Source organism: Anomalospiza imberbis, chromosome 5 (genome assembly GCF_031753505.1).
Source record: "Anomalospiza imberbis isolate Cuckoo-Finch-1a 21T00152 chromosome 5, ASM3175350v1, whole genome shotgun sequence".
NCBI lineage: Eukaryota > Metazoa > Chordata > Aves > Passeriformes > Viduidae > Anomalospiza > Anomalospiza imberbis.
The window spans coordinates 2,352,010-2,365,567 of NC_089685.1; the positions used below are offsets into that span (position 1 = coordinate 2,352,010).

Genomic DNA, 13,558 nt, shown 5'->3' on the forward strand with positions numbered 1-13,558 from the left:
ACCTGGTCTATGGAAGGTGTCCCTGCCCATGGCAAAGGGCTGGAACAAGATGGTCTTTTAGGTCCCTTCCAACCCAAACTGTCGAGTTTTTATCCCCTTTTTTGCCAGGGTCAAGATTAAATGTGTGAGATGGTATTTCTTGTTCAGACTCAGATGTTTATTAGTTCTTATCTGTGTTACAGTCTCACAAACCCTGAGTTCTACAGCACTTCACTCTAACAAACTAAAAATGGAGCCCCATCTCCCTCTCTACAAGGCCTTTTGAGGATAAACTGTTCAATTAACAAATGACACCTAAATTATTTTCACTTTTAACCCAATAACCAACCACCAGTGCCCTGCAATGTGGGCTTTTTTATCCAATTACACAAAACCACCCAAACCCATGGAGAAGGAGGTGAAGAAGAAGGACCAGGCACTGCCCCAAAACCTCCATCTTGCTTTACAGATATTACTGTATTCTAAACCCCTAAACTCTGAGTTTCCCACCCTGTGATGTCACACACTTCTATTCAAACTCCACACCCACAATCCCAGTTCTGTCATTCCATTTTGGAAGCTTCTCCATGGCCTCAGGTCAGTGCAGTGTTCTCCTGGGGGTCAGTGCCTGCCAGCACAGAAAGTCTCAAATTCCCAGCAGCCAGGGTTCCAACACCAAACCATTCTCGGATTCCCTGATCCTGCTATCATCTCTGATTTTCCCAGTCCTGTTGCTTTTACTTTTTCTTTCAGACCACTCTGCTCCAGCTGTGTTTTGAATATATAGCAACATCTCAGACTTTGAAGGCTGGGGATTCTCTGCTGGCTTCTTTGCCAGTGTTTTCCCCAGTTCCAAATACAGATCCCACAACCAGCTGATCAAGGTTTTGGGTTTTTCCCATGATTTATCTCACAGAGATCTGGAGAGAGAAGTAGCCAGTGGTCATAAAGTCCCTGTGAGTGCAGAGTGACTGTCCCTGCCAGTCTCCCAGGAGGCAGCTGAAGAACAGTGAGATTTGGCTCCTGGTGGATACACACAGTGCTAATTGCGAGGCTTCAGCCTGAGACAGAGGACTTGTGTCTCACAGATCCTCCCAAAACTGCCAGGCAGGGGGAAACATCCTCCCACTGGCATCCAGAGCAATGTAAGCTCTGCTGAAAACAGCTTCAGCCAACAAGGAAACAAAACAGCTGCCTGGCAACTCGTGGCGAAAGCCAGGTCACAGACCCTTCCTGGCTGTGTTGGGGCTTCCACCTGAGCCCGACCCAACACATTTTGATTTCTTTTGTTTTTTTTCAGAGCCCCCAAAGCCTCGAAGGGAATGTATGAGCATAAGCTGAGCTTCTGAGGAAGGAAATGCCATTTTCCTCAAGGCTGTCCTAAAATGCTGGAATGGATACACGAGCTGGGGAGACCTGCTGGGATGAAACCCAATTCATTTTCTTTTCAATATTCATCACTCCTTTAGGGGTAGAGGTTATGTTTATTCCTCTTTGTGTCTAGAGCTCATCAGGGTCTCCTTCCCAGTGAATTGCTGTCCTGGTTTCTACTGGAATAAAGTTAATTTTCATCCTGGGATGGTGTGTTTTAGATTTGGTATGAGAATCATGGTGATAACACACTGATGTTTTTAGTTTCTGTTAAATAGTGTTTAAACTAACTGCAGGACTTTTCAGCTTCTCATGCCCTGACAGGGAGAGGGCTGGAGGTGCACCAGGAATTGGGAAAGCATGCAGCTGACCCAAACTGGCCAAAGGAATATTCCATAAAATTTCAGCTTTTTTTGGCTAACCTGGTGCTGCCAACCCCGTGAGAGCTGCACCTCAGTGAAATACAGCAGAGAGACTCTTAGAGCTGGGGAGCACAGAGTGCCAGCACTGTGTGATGGCTTTGCTGGGGACAGGGATGAGACAGAAGTCAACCTGACACTCTGGCTTTTGGCAGTATTTCCCTTTTCTCAGTGCCATGGACCTCTATGATCTCACACACACAAGGTGGGATCAGCCAAACTAGGCACTGCTGTGACATGGTTTGCTTGAAATCAGTGACCTTGTGTGCTCTTGCTACAACAGTTTGTTTGTTGGGCGGTTTACATTTCCCCAGTAACTGTGATAAGGAGTAATTTTCATAGATTTGTCCTCAGGACACTTTCAGGAGGCTGGGAAGTACTGTCACCTGTGTCATGTCGTTGGAAGGTTGGGTCCTTTCCAGTTCTGGATGATCCATAACACCCAGCCTTGGGGACTCACATTCCTGTCTGCTCCAGAAAAGAGTTTAACCCCGGTCTTTGGATTTGTAGGTTATTTCCATGACCTCAAAACTCCATTCTCGTTTCTGTGATGCTGAATATTTGTGTTCTTTCATTCGAGTCTCTGTAGCAAATTCCTGGAGGAGTTGAGAAATCATTACAAACCCCTCTTCTCTCCCAAGCACAGAGGAGCACAGCTCTGACCTGCTTTTGCTGGTAGAAAACCAAATTTGAAATGCAGGCAGAAACAACATCCACATGCAGTTTTATCACATGGAAAGAGCTGGGAGAAAAGGGAAGAAAGTCCCACTTGTGGCATGTGTTAATCCCATCATTTAATACTCCTCTGGCACACACACAGGTAACAAGGTGATGGGCAGCATCTGAGTGCCTGAGAAAAATAATCTGTGTGATGAGGGAAGGCTGTGTTATCCCTCTGTATTTTAATTCCCTTGCAAACAAACCACTCCTGAAGTTAATCTCTTTATTTGGGACAAGCTGCAGCTCCTGCAGGGATCTGTTCTTTTTGGTGAGCTCCAAAGTAAAGCTGCTCTGGTGTGGGGTATCCCCAAAGTGAGACTTGCCTTCAGCTTGGGCAGGTTCAGGGAGAAAGGATTTAGCCAAAGTTAGAATCCAGTCTTTGTTGGGGAAGCTGTTGACAATGTCCCTATATGGATTTTCTTGCCATGTTGGCTCCCAAAGAAAAGCTTCTATCCATGGTAATCAGGGTTTATTAAAGGAAACCATGAAAAAAAGTCTTTAGATGAGATTAAAGGGATTGTGTGGCTGCACTTGGTGCTGAATTGCTCCGTGCTGAGCGTCTGCCTCGTCAGCATCTCCTGCATCCCGGGGATGAACAGCCTGAGTGCGGGAAAAGCAAACACAGGAGCGTGCTGCCTGATTAGCTGGGCTTCATTAACCACCCTGGCACTGCTCAGGAGCCCTGGGTGCTTCTGGCTTCCTCCCAGCCAGGTGGGGAACTCTGGGGTCCTGCCAGGCCCACTGTCCATGAGGATGTGCTGAGTTTTCCCTCCCTCCCTCCCTCCCTCCCTCCCAGAGCTGTTTTTCAGCTCATTTTGGTTGTATTTAAGGCTTCACCGTGTATTTTTGCTCTGAGCTGGACCCAGAGTGGGATTGCTTCTCTGGCTTTCTGTATCCAGGCTCTTCCTGCTGACTTTGTGGTGTCCCTGCTGCCACACGTGGCCGTGGCAGGGGACCTGGTGACGTGGCTCTGTCTGACACCTTCGATGGCAGGAGGGCTGTGTGTGTGTCTGAGGGAAATGCTGTTGTCTCATGCTCACCCAGTGACGTGTTCCTTTCAGGAGCTGTCATTGGAGTGGCGTGGAACTGTCCCAGACTCCAGGATAGGGACGTGACCATGGATTTTGTGAGACTGTCAATCAAAACCCAGCTCTCTCCTTCCCCTCTCCCTCTACACTTCCTCCTGAGTCCTTCCCTCTCTCTCAACTGACAGATCAGTCCTTTGTGTCCTCTTTATTCCTGATTTATTCCTACTTCCTCAGGCATAACTCATCCTTGACTTTGTCCCCTTGAATGCTGCTGCATTTTGAGGATGTATTCATCATTCCCTAAATTTCCCATCTAATAATCAGAGTTAAAAGACATTTGGAATGTTTCTTCCTCTGAGACTCCCAAACTGCTTCTTCCTCTTTCACACCCAAACTGCTCTTGCCCAGAATCCCATGTATTTACCACAGAGTTTCATGTTCTGGACTCTTGGGATTCTGTTCTGGAGATCCCTGAGCAGGGCTAAACTGCAACCTTTAACTCAGTGGTCTCAAACCTTTGCTGGAAATGCTCAACAACAGCAAAAAAAAAAAAAAAGTAACCCAGACTGTGGGGTAGCACCATAACTTGTTGTTCTCCAGGAGGAAACCAGTACTTAAACCAAACTCTGGAAGTTCAAGGCATCTTCGGGGGAATGTGTTATTTGCAAGCCATAAAGTCATGATTCCACAGGCAGGACAGTGGTGTGAAACCTCCTGTGGGTGCTGACTCTGAGACCTCCCTCTGCCATAGATGAAACCCTGTCTGAAATGACTGGATTTGCTCTGTGACCTTCCCAGGGACCTGGGATGTGCTGATGGAGAGGCTGCTGTGGCAGGAGCCATGTCGAGGGATGATCTGGCCTCACACAGGAGCCCTGTGTGGTGGCTCATGGCCACATCCCCAGTGGAGAAGGCAGTTTGGGTTTATTTTGGAAACAGCCAGCTCAGAGCCCAAGTCCAGCCCTTGCTGGCTGTGGCCTTTTGTTTATTTGCTTTGTTTTTAGAATATAATTACTCTCTTCTAGACTCTGCATGTCCACAGCACTGTATTATTGCCTTCCCAGCTGCTGTGATTCCTGCCATCCATGCACAGGGGGAAGAAACCCATCCACAACCCCCTTCTCCTTGGTTCATCCTTTAAGGGCTTGTACAAACCCTGCTCTATTCTGCAGGCTAAACCTCCAGGCCTCCTTGCCCCTGACCTCTGCTGTTATTTATTAATTAAGCCAAATTATAAATTATAGCCCTCAGAGGCTCCAGGACTGACTGGGGCTCCAGGACAGAGGGTACAGCAGGAGCAGATGGGAGAGGAGAGAGTGCCAGCAGCAAGCAGAGAGAAAATCCTGCTCCTAGGGTCATTCAGCTGCTGGAAGATAGCAAAATAGCTCCAGGCTCTCCCTGCTTTGTCCCAAAAAGCTGCTCCTGTGCAATCCTGGTCCTCTCAGACTGCTGATGCTCTTTCCTCTGCAGGTGAACTTCCTCCCCCATGAGGTTCGGTGTTTTGGAAAGCACCCTTGCCTGCTGTGAAGCCTTCCTGGAGTTTCTCACTGGAGTCTCTCTGGTTTCCAGATGAAATTTGCTGTCTTTTCCTGGAGAGATCACAGAATGGTTTGGCTTGGAAGGGATCTAGCAAGGTTCTCCTCACCATTCCTTTCCTCTGCGAGTGATAGTCTGACCTCAAATCAATCCTCACCTGCATGGGCCTCGAAGAATTTATGTCTGGAGTCTGTCTCTTCTCATTTTGTCTTGGCTGTTTGTTTTAATGGGCAGATTTTATCCCATTTTTTGCAGGTGCTGTGTCCTGGTGCTGTGATGAATTTTGGACAGAGAGGCTGCTCAGTATCAGTCTTGGGATTGCAGCAGTTCCTGTTTCCCTGCCCTGCAGCTCTGCTGACTCTGCAGAGCAAAATACAGTAAAATAGAGGGCTAAAACAGATACCTTTTTAGTACTTGAAAAGAATAATTTCTCCCTAGATCTGCCTAGTTCCTGATCAAACCAGTGCCTGTTAAAAATGTGGATCATAACTCATCAGTGACAGGAGCCGGTGTTCAGGGTCACCACGTGATGCTTCTGAACACAGGGCTCAAACAGGGACAGCTTCCCTCTTCTGCTGCCCTCTCAAGGATGGGCCCTTTTGAAGGAGGAATGGTTGTGTGGGGAGAACTCATCCCATCACTGCTCTATCCATCATAATAAAGGTTATTAACAGCCTACGTGACCAGCCTGCCTATCCCCGCAGAGCTCGTGAGACAGCCCTGCAAACTCTGCACTATAAGCTTGGTTTTATTAAATATTTGCTTGACCAGAGAGGCAAAGCAGAACAGGGTAAACATGACTAAAGTAAATGTGGGCTGACCTTTGTCCATCATCCATCCAACGCCTGCGGCTGCTGCGGCAGGCAGGGCAGCGGGAGGTGAAGGTGATCCTACAACAGCTGGGGAATTCTGGCTGCTCTGCGAGAATTTTGAAATATTTGGGGTGGCATAAAAGTGGTGGCTGCTCTACAAGCCCACAAACCCTTTCCACTATCAGATCTAATCAGCCTACGGGTCAAAAGAATGTGGGATTTATTCTCCCCATTATTTTTTAAAGTAAATTTTTCAGTTCCACCGGCGTTAACAGAACTGCACAGATCTGAAAAAGCTGCACATCCAGACCTGTGTCACTGTCACATCTTCCTCCCTGCTGGGATCTGCAAACAGGGATTTTTTCCCTTGCCTCCTACTTGTGCGAGCCTGGCTGTCATCACTGATTACACCCCTGAGTTCAGCAAAGTCACTCTGTGACGGAGGGGTTGGGACACTGCGGGAGTGGAGCTGTTGTTTGGCTTGTGTCCTTTTAAAAATCAAGAGCAGCTTTGTGAAGTTCTGATCTGAATGATAGAGGGATGAAGGGCCTGGCCACCAGGCTTGTGTGGTCAGCACTCAATGAGGAGTTTGGCTTGTGAGGCCTGAGCTGGTAGAACTCCATGTCCCACATGCTCTGTGGGGCCATAAAGGGGTAAAGCTGTTCTTAGTACAGAAGCGACCAAAAAAGTGAAGGAAAAGGGAGCAGATGGATGTGTTGAGTAGGAAGAGGTGTTCCCATAGGGCTTGGTGATGTGCCCATCAAATGTTTGAAACCCATACTGCTCCCATCACCATGGTCAAAACCTGGGAGATTGTAAGGGACTGAGTGGTGCAAGGAAAGCCTCTTCCCTCTCTTTGGAAAGCTACCAGGCTGGTCCTTGGGTCACTGGTTTTCCTACTTCATGGTGCTTTAGGCTTTATCACTGCTGGTAGATAAGCAACCCCTTTCTCCTCAGTCACCTGAGATTCCCGGGGGAGCTGGATCTCTTTTAGATGATGTTCCCTTGGCTGTGAAGTGCGTGGAGAGTGTGAAGTGGGTGGAGAGTGGTCTGAGGTGAGAGCCCAAGGGGAGAGAAGACACCCAGTGCTCCTTTTGCTCCCAGCCCTTTGCAGATGTGGCAGTGACAGCTGGCACACCACAACCCCTGGGTCTGAACTGCAGGCTGGGCTGGTGTGAGGCAGCTTTGATCTGGAAGCCACAGAGCTCCTGCTCAAACAGATCTGTTCTGGACTGGGATCTCCCTGAAAGGATGTTAATGTCACCAGAGCTGGCTCCTTCCTGGCAAACTTCAAGGGCTGTGGGAGAGCTCAGCATCCATCTGGCCCCATCCCTGTAGGCAGATCCCTGACCTTCTCTAGGCTTCAGTGCCTCGTCCAGAGGAGCAGGATAATAATCCTTCTCCAGTTCTGGTGTCTCAGATAGCAAATCCACAGCTGAGCTGATGCTGGCAGTGCAAACAGCAATGCTGGGTGATGTTTTTACCATTACCCTTCTGCACTTGCAGTCAATATTTATGCTGCACTGTGGGGCACGTGGGTGTGTAATGGAGAGGGAAAGGGTGCTGATTTATTACTCTGCTGTGGGATTTCTGCTTTTTCTCCCAGCATCTTTTCTGTCAGGAGGGCTCCCTTTGTGCTGGTTTTAAGTAGAGAGCTCAGAGTGGAGAAAGGGAGGATTAGCAATTAAATACGCTCTGATGATGGCATGGTTGTGAAGGAGGGAGGAGGAAGGAATACTCCATAGTAATGTACTTTTGTTTTCTTTTTTCTCTGCTTGTAGGACAGAATCTGCCAGGGAATTGGTGTTTTGAAGAGTTTTACAGCTTCTAATCCTTGTTGCCTTGGGAATACAAACCTCTCTAATCATGTCGCCGGCCATGTGGAAATGGACTTGCCTGGTTTCCCACCTCCTGCTGTCCACCACAGTGTCACCTCTTGGCAGACAGCAGCCACCCCATCCAAAGAGGCCCTTCATCACCTTCACTGGAGAACAAGCAGAGGGAAACTTCAACCACTTGGTGGTGGACGAAAGGACTGGGCACATTTACTTGGGGGCTGTCAACAGGATCTACAAACTCTCCAGTGACCTGAAGGTCCTGGTGACCCACGAGACTGGTCCTGATGATGACAATCCCAAGTGTTATCCACCCAGGATAGTCCAAACCTGCAATGAACCCTTGACGCCCACCAACAACATAAACAAAATGCTCCTCATAGACTACAAGGAGAATCGGTTGATAGCCTGTGGGAGTTTGTACCAGGGCATCTGCAAGCTCCTGAGGCTGGATGACCTCTTCAAGCTGGGAGAGCCCTTCCACAAGAAGGAGCATTACCTCTCTGGGGTGAACGAGAGTGGCTCTGTTTTTGGAGTCATTGTTTCTTACAGCAACATGGACGACAAGCTGTTCATTGCCACGGCCGTGGATGGCAAACCGGAGTATTTCCCCACCATCTCCAGCAGAAAGCTCACCAAGAACTCCGAGGCTGATGGGATGTTTGCATATGTCTTTCACGATGAGTTTGTGGCTTCTATGATCAAGATCCCCTCAGATACCTTTACCATCATCCCCGACTTCGATATCTACTACATCTACGGCTTCAGCAGTGGGAACTTTGTCTACTTCCTGACTCTGCAGCCTGAGATGATCTCCCCACCCGGCTCCACCACAAAGGAGCAGGTTTATACCTCCAAGCTGGTGCGGCTTTGTAAGGAGGACACGGCCTTTAACTCCTATGTGGAGGTGCCCATTGGCTGTGAGAAGAACGGGGTGGAATATCGATTGCTCCAGGCTGCCTACTTGTCGAAGGCTGGAGCCATCCTGGCCAGGTCGCTGGGCGTTGGCCCCGAGGATGATATCCTCTTCACAGTCTTCTCCAAGGGGCAGAAAAGGAAGATGAAGTCCTTGGATGAGTCTGCTCTTTGCATCTTTGTCCTGAAAAACATCAACGACCGCATCAAGGACCGGCTTCAGTCCTGCTACAGGGGAGAGGGGACGTTAGATCTGGCCTGGCTCAAGGTCAAGGACATTCCCTGTAGCAGTGCGGTAAGTGAAGCCCCTGAGCACCCCACCTTGCCCTCCTCAAGTATTAACAGGCCTTGTCTTCAGATAACCAACCTTAAAGCAGAGACCAAGGAACTGAGACTGCCTTGTCCCAGTGCTGGCTCTGCCTGCAGCTCACCACATCACCCGATTTAACCAGTTCAGCTCGTGGACAAGCTGGTGAAGGTATCAGAACAAGCAGACATACTGTGTTTGCTGGTGAGCTAAACCAAGGGGCCTTGGTATATTTAGGAAGAATATGCCTGTTGTAGTTACTTCATGGTGCAAATCACAGGTGTGAAACCACTTAGACCCAGGTGCACTCTTGGATCAAACCTAAACCAAAACAGGACCTAGAGATGTCAGTCGCTTGTGCCAGTTTCTGTGCATGCTGGTGTAATTTTGCTTCCCTGGGCTGTAGCTGGGGAAGGATTTATTCAGGGAACTTTATGAAGCCAGGGCTTCATATCTTCCAGGGCTGAGAAGCAGTGGTCATTAACCATCAAAGCCCCTCGCCTTCCGGTCTCCAGCCAGCTCTGCGCTGAGAAATAAAGGCCTGGCTGCAGAGAAAGGATTAAACACTGCAAGATTTAAGGGCAGGATTGGGGAAGAGGCTGGTCTGCCTGACCTACAAATGGTCCGAAGAAATTGCCCCGGTTTATTGCGAGTGCCATTGCAGCAATGTGCACAGGGCTGGCTTTGATGGCAGGCACAGACATGGGCATTACAGCCGGCACCGCACCCGGGGCTGCAGGAGCCGCTTCCCCAGGCTTTGATTCCCACCCTTAATTATCTCTTTCAAGTGAGAGGCGAGTTCCAGTCTGAGCAAAGGGAATAGGGAGAAATGCCAGAGTGCTTTCCTGCCCCAAAATCTCCAGGCAGGCAGTGCTCAAGATATGGGATTGATCCATGCTGCTCAAGCCTTGTTTGCTGGGGGATTCTTCTGATTCTCCCTGGCGGGACAAGGACAGACCACGAGGAATGTGGATGGGAGTCTCATTGCAAGGACACTGATCCTGCCTTACTCTGCCCTAATTCCCCTTTACACCCCTCAGTGTCCTTGCTTGACCTTGCCCTGCTCTCATTCTCCCACACCGAAGGGACAAGGCCTTGATTTCAGCTGGGATCTCTGCCTAGACCCACAAAGCTCCCTGTGGAGCACTGCACAGGGAGAAAGGCTGTGCCCAAATCTGGCTTTGATTTTTTTTGTTTAGCCGCAAGGCCTGTGCACATTCAAAGAGCTGCCTTTAGATTTAAGCTGGGAGCTTCCCACTGGAGTTTCTTTCCTGGGCTCTTAAGCCTCTCCATGCATTTGCATATTTGCTCTGCTTGTGCTCCACACGAAGGTTTGCAGTGCTGGACCTCTCCAGTTAGGAGGTTTGAAACCTCTCAGTCCTGCCTTCTGTGGCTTTAGACAGGAGCAAAAAAGGCCAGCAGCTTTCTTGTGTCCCATGGGGCGAGTTCCAAACCAAGAAAACTGGTGTCAGACTGAGTAGGGACAGGACTGCAGAGCTGGGAGAGAGGGCACGGTGGGGAAAAGTGTTGGAGCACATTTATGAGTGAACACCTTCACTGTGAATCAGAGACACTGCAAAAGAACCTGGAGATGCTTGAATTAAAAGCAGGAAGTCTGAAGTGTGTAACTAAGGAGGCTGTCCTCTCCTTAAATGAGCCTACTTAGAGCTGCTGGCAGGCCCTGCCTGAGATCAGCTGTGCTGCCTGAGGGAAGAGGTATTAGTGACTTGGCTGCTGAAAGGGGTTGCAGAGTCCAGCCGCTAAGCTTGGAAAATATTTGATGGTTGCTGAAGTATTTTGGAGGCTGGATGTGTGTCCGTGAGAGCCTGGTCTCCTCTGCTGATGTCCTGCTTTCCAGCCAAGCCCCAGCACTGCTGCTCTGCCACTTAGCACATGTGTTAGAGGCAGCTCTAAAACCAATTACAGAGCCATCAGTGAGCCTTTCCCCGCGGTTGTGGGGATGTCAAATGTTTCTCTGCTGCTGCAAACAGAGGCTTAACCTGCCTGTGGTCCAGGCTGGAACTGAACTTCAGCCTTGCTGCCCTGCCTTTGGCAGCTGAAATCCTGCATGAGAACAAGTCCAGCTGGGCACTGAGCATTTCAAAGTGACAGAGGAGAGTTTGGATTAGGTGTTAGGGAGAAATTCTTTACACAGAGGGTAGTGAGGCATTGGAACTGCTTGCCCAGGGAAGCTGTGGCTGCCCCTGGATCCCTGGAAGTGTGCAAGATCAGGCTGGACAGGGTTTGGAGCAACCTGGGATTCCCAAACCCCAGTGGAAGCTGTCCCTGCCCATGGCAGGGGCGGAACTGGATGATCTTTAAGATCCCTTTCAAGGATCTTTTCAAGCCATTCTGTGATTCTTTGCTGTATTAGCTGTAGGACTGAGGAGCTGGGTTCACTGCTCTGTCCTGGCCTATCAGGTCTGGCTTTTAGTAACAAATATTCATATAGTTTTTCTCATATTTCTAACAGGGCAATAACTGGCTCAAAGGGGACCGACATGACTGGATACTTCTGCTCCTGCCTTGGTGTAATCCTTGCCCAAAGCTGTTTCAGGGCTAGAAAAATCTCCTGTGGACCATTCCCAGCACAACTCTTCTAACCTGCAGTGTGCACACACATAATTCCAGGGATGTGGGGAAACAGTGCTCTGGTCCCCAGTAGCAGATTCTGTAGCTCCTCTGGTCCTCTGGCAGCTTGGTTACATCTGGAGCTGAGAGACTTGAGGTCAGGAAAGACCTTGGCTGGACAAACTTTGTCTCATGGTCAGTATTCAGCGAGAGGCATTGGGTCCCCAGATGTCCTGCAGGGTTGGATGTCCTGGAGACTTGTTCCAGTCTGGTTTGCAAAGGTCAAGGCAGAGACAAAACCAAAAAAATCTCTGTGTGATGAGCCTGTGGTTGTCCCATGCCAAGTACCTGTTGTAGATGTCAGCAGCGTGGTAGCAGAATTTCTAGAGTGGGAAAAGCGAAAGTCCAGAGATGAATGAAGAATCCTCAGTGTTCATTCCCCTCCCACCCCTGTGTTACAGCTGTCCTCTCATTCATCTTCAGCATAAATCGAAAAAAAATGATAGATTTTTATGTCTGGGCTGTTGATTTGCAAATTGGTGATGTTCACTCAGGTGATGAATGGTCTCAGGTAATACCTCTCTGCAAAAGCAGGATAATAGCTTATATTTAAGCAGTACACTTGACCCCAAATGCTTAGAAATTCATATAATCAGAGAAAAATGAGCTGGGAAAAGAGGATTCTTATGAGGTCATCTGATTTGCCCTTCTGCCCTACTTATAACGCTTCTGACAGATGTTTGTCTCACCTGTTCTTAACCTCTGGCTATGGAGATTCCTCTCTCTCCCTAAAATCTGTCTGTGCTGTGAGGAAGCTTTCCCTCATGTGGAATCTAAATCTCCTCTCTGGATACTGAACCCTTCCTACTTATGCAGTCAGAGGGCACCTTCAAACCCTGTGGACATGCAGGATGTTGGCAAAGGCAGGGCTGCTCTGGAGGGGAAAAAACAGGCTCCTTAAAACAGAAAACCAGCTTCACGTTGGGTGAAGGAGGCTGTGGTTTCAACGTCCTTCACAAACGTTGCAATGGAGCAGCCTGAGCTGGTTGAAGTTATCCCTGCTCGTGGCAGGTGGCTGGACTAGATGAACTTTTAAGGTCCCTTCCAACCATTCTGTGGTTCTCTGGAAGTGTTGGGGAATGCTGGATTTCTTAAAAAAAAAACAAGAAAAGGAGGGAGGGGAAAGGGCAATTTGAGAGGAGGATGGAGATGTAAATGTGTCATTTCTGTGCAAGAGTTGATCATTGGGGATTTGTTGATTGTCATTACAATGAAATAAGATTAATGGCTGCATTTTGAAGCCCGGTGGGAGTTCTGCTCCTGGGATACTCAGCAGAGGCGGCAGGGGAGCCTTCCCCTCTACCTTGGGGACCAGGCAGGTGAAAGCTGTGAGACAAAAAGCATGGATGAAAAAGAGGAGGGTACTGGAGACTGACCCCAAAGCAGCCTGAGGGTGTCAGGGCTGTGGGGAGATGGAGAGGAGCAGGGATCCTGCTGGAACTTTGGCTGTCAATGAAGCCCCAAACCCGGGATGCTGCTGGCATGTGACCCTGGCTGTCAGCTCAGGAGCTGCTCACATCCCAGGGCTGTTCTCCTGGGAGATCCTGGCCTCCTCCCCAGCCTGATCCACCTCCCAGACTAAGAGACTCCAGTCCCTGCCATGAAAAGGTGTCACCTCCACCACTGCAGCTTCCACCAGACATGCAGCACCAATATCTCTCCAAGATAATCAAAGTGTCAGTCCCCAACTCCTGCCTGGCTTCTGCCTTTTGCTGGTATTTTCCTTTCCTTTTGGCAGGAAATGGGTTTTGACTGTTTAAATTGCTGTATTCAGTCTCTTCCTGTTTTTCATGGCAGCGCTGTCACTTGGGGGAGAACAGAAATGTTTTCAAAGCTGGCTGGCCAACAAAAGGCCTTGTGTGAAGAGCTGGGCAATATTTTCCCAACACTTTGCTACCAGAAGTGGATGTTTGGGTCCTGAGCCATTGTCTGACGAGTGACTTGGCTGTGAAGGCTTCCTGTGCTTCTGGTGGCTGTTGGTAACTCCCCAAAACCTCTTTGCAGA

At 49.1% G+C, this 13,558-nt stretch overlaps 1 protein-coding gene across 5 annotated transcripts in view; it reads left to right on the plus strand.

Moving 5' to 3' along the window:
• PLXNA4 (plexin A4) overlaps positions 1-13,558 on the plus strand; it is a 446,965-nt gene that overhangs the window by 20,415 nt on the left and 412,992 nt on the right. For all 5 annotated transcript variants that reach the window (XM_068189379.1, XM_068189378.1, XM_068189380.1 and 2 more), the window contains exon 2: positions 7,647-8,910. In XM_068189379.1, the coding sequence (XP_068045480.1) occupies positions 7,732-8,910 (1,179 nt within the window). In that variant the 5' untranslated portion in view covers positions 7,647-7,731. The remainder of the gene's footprint in view (positions 1-7,646; positions 8,911-13,558) is intronic.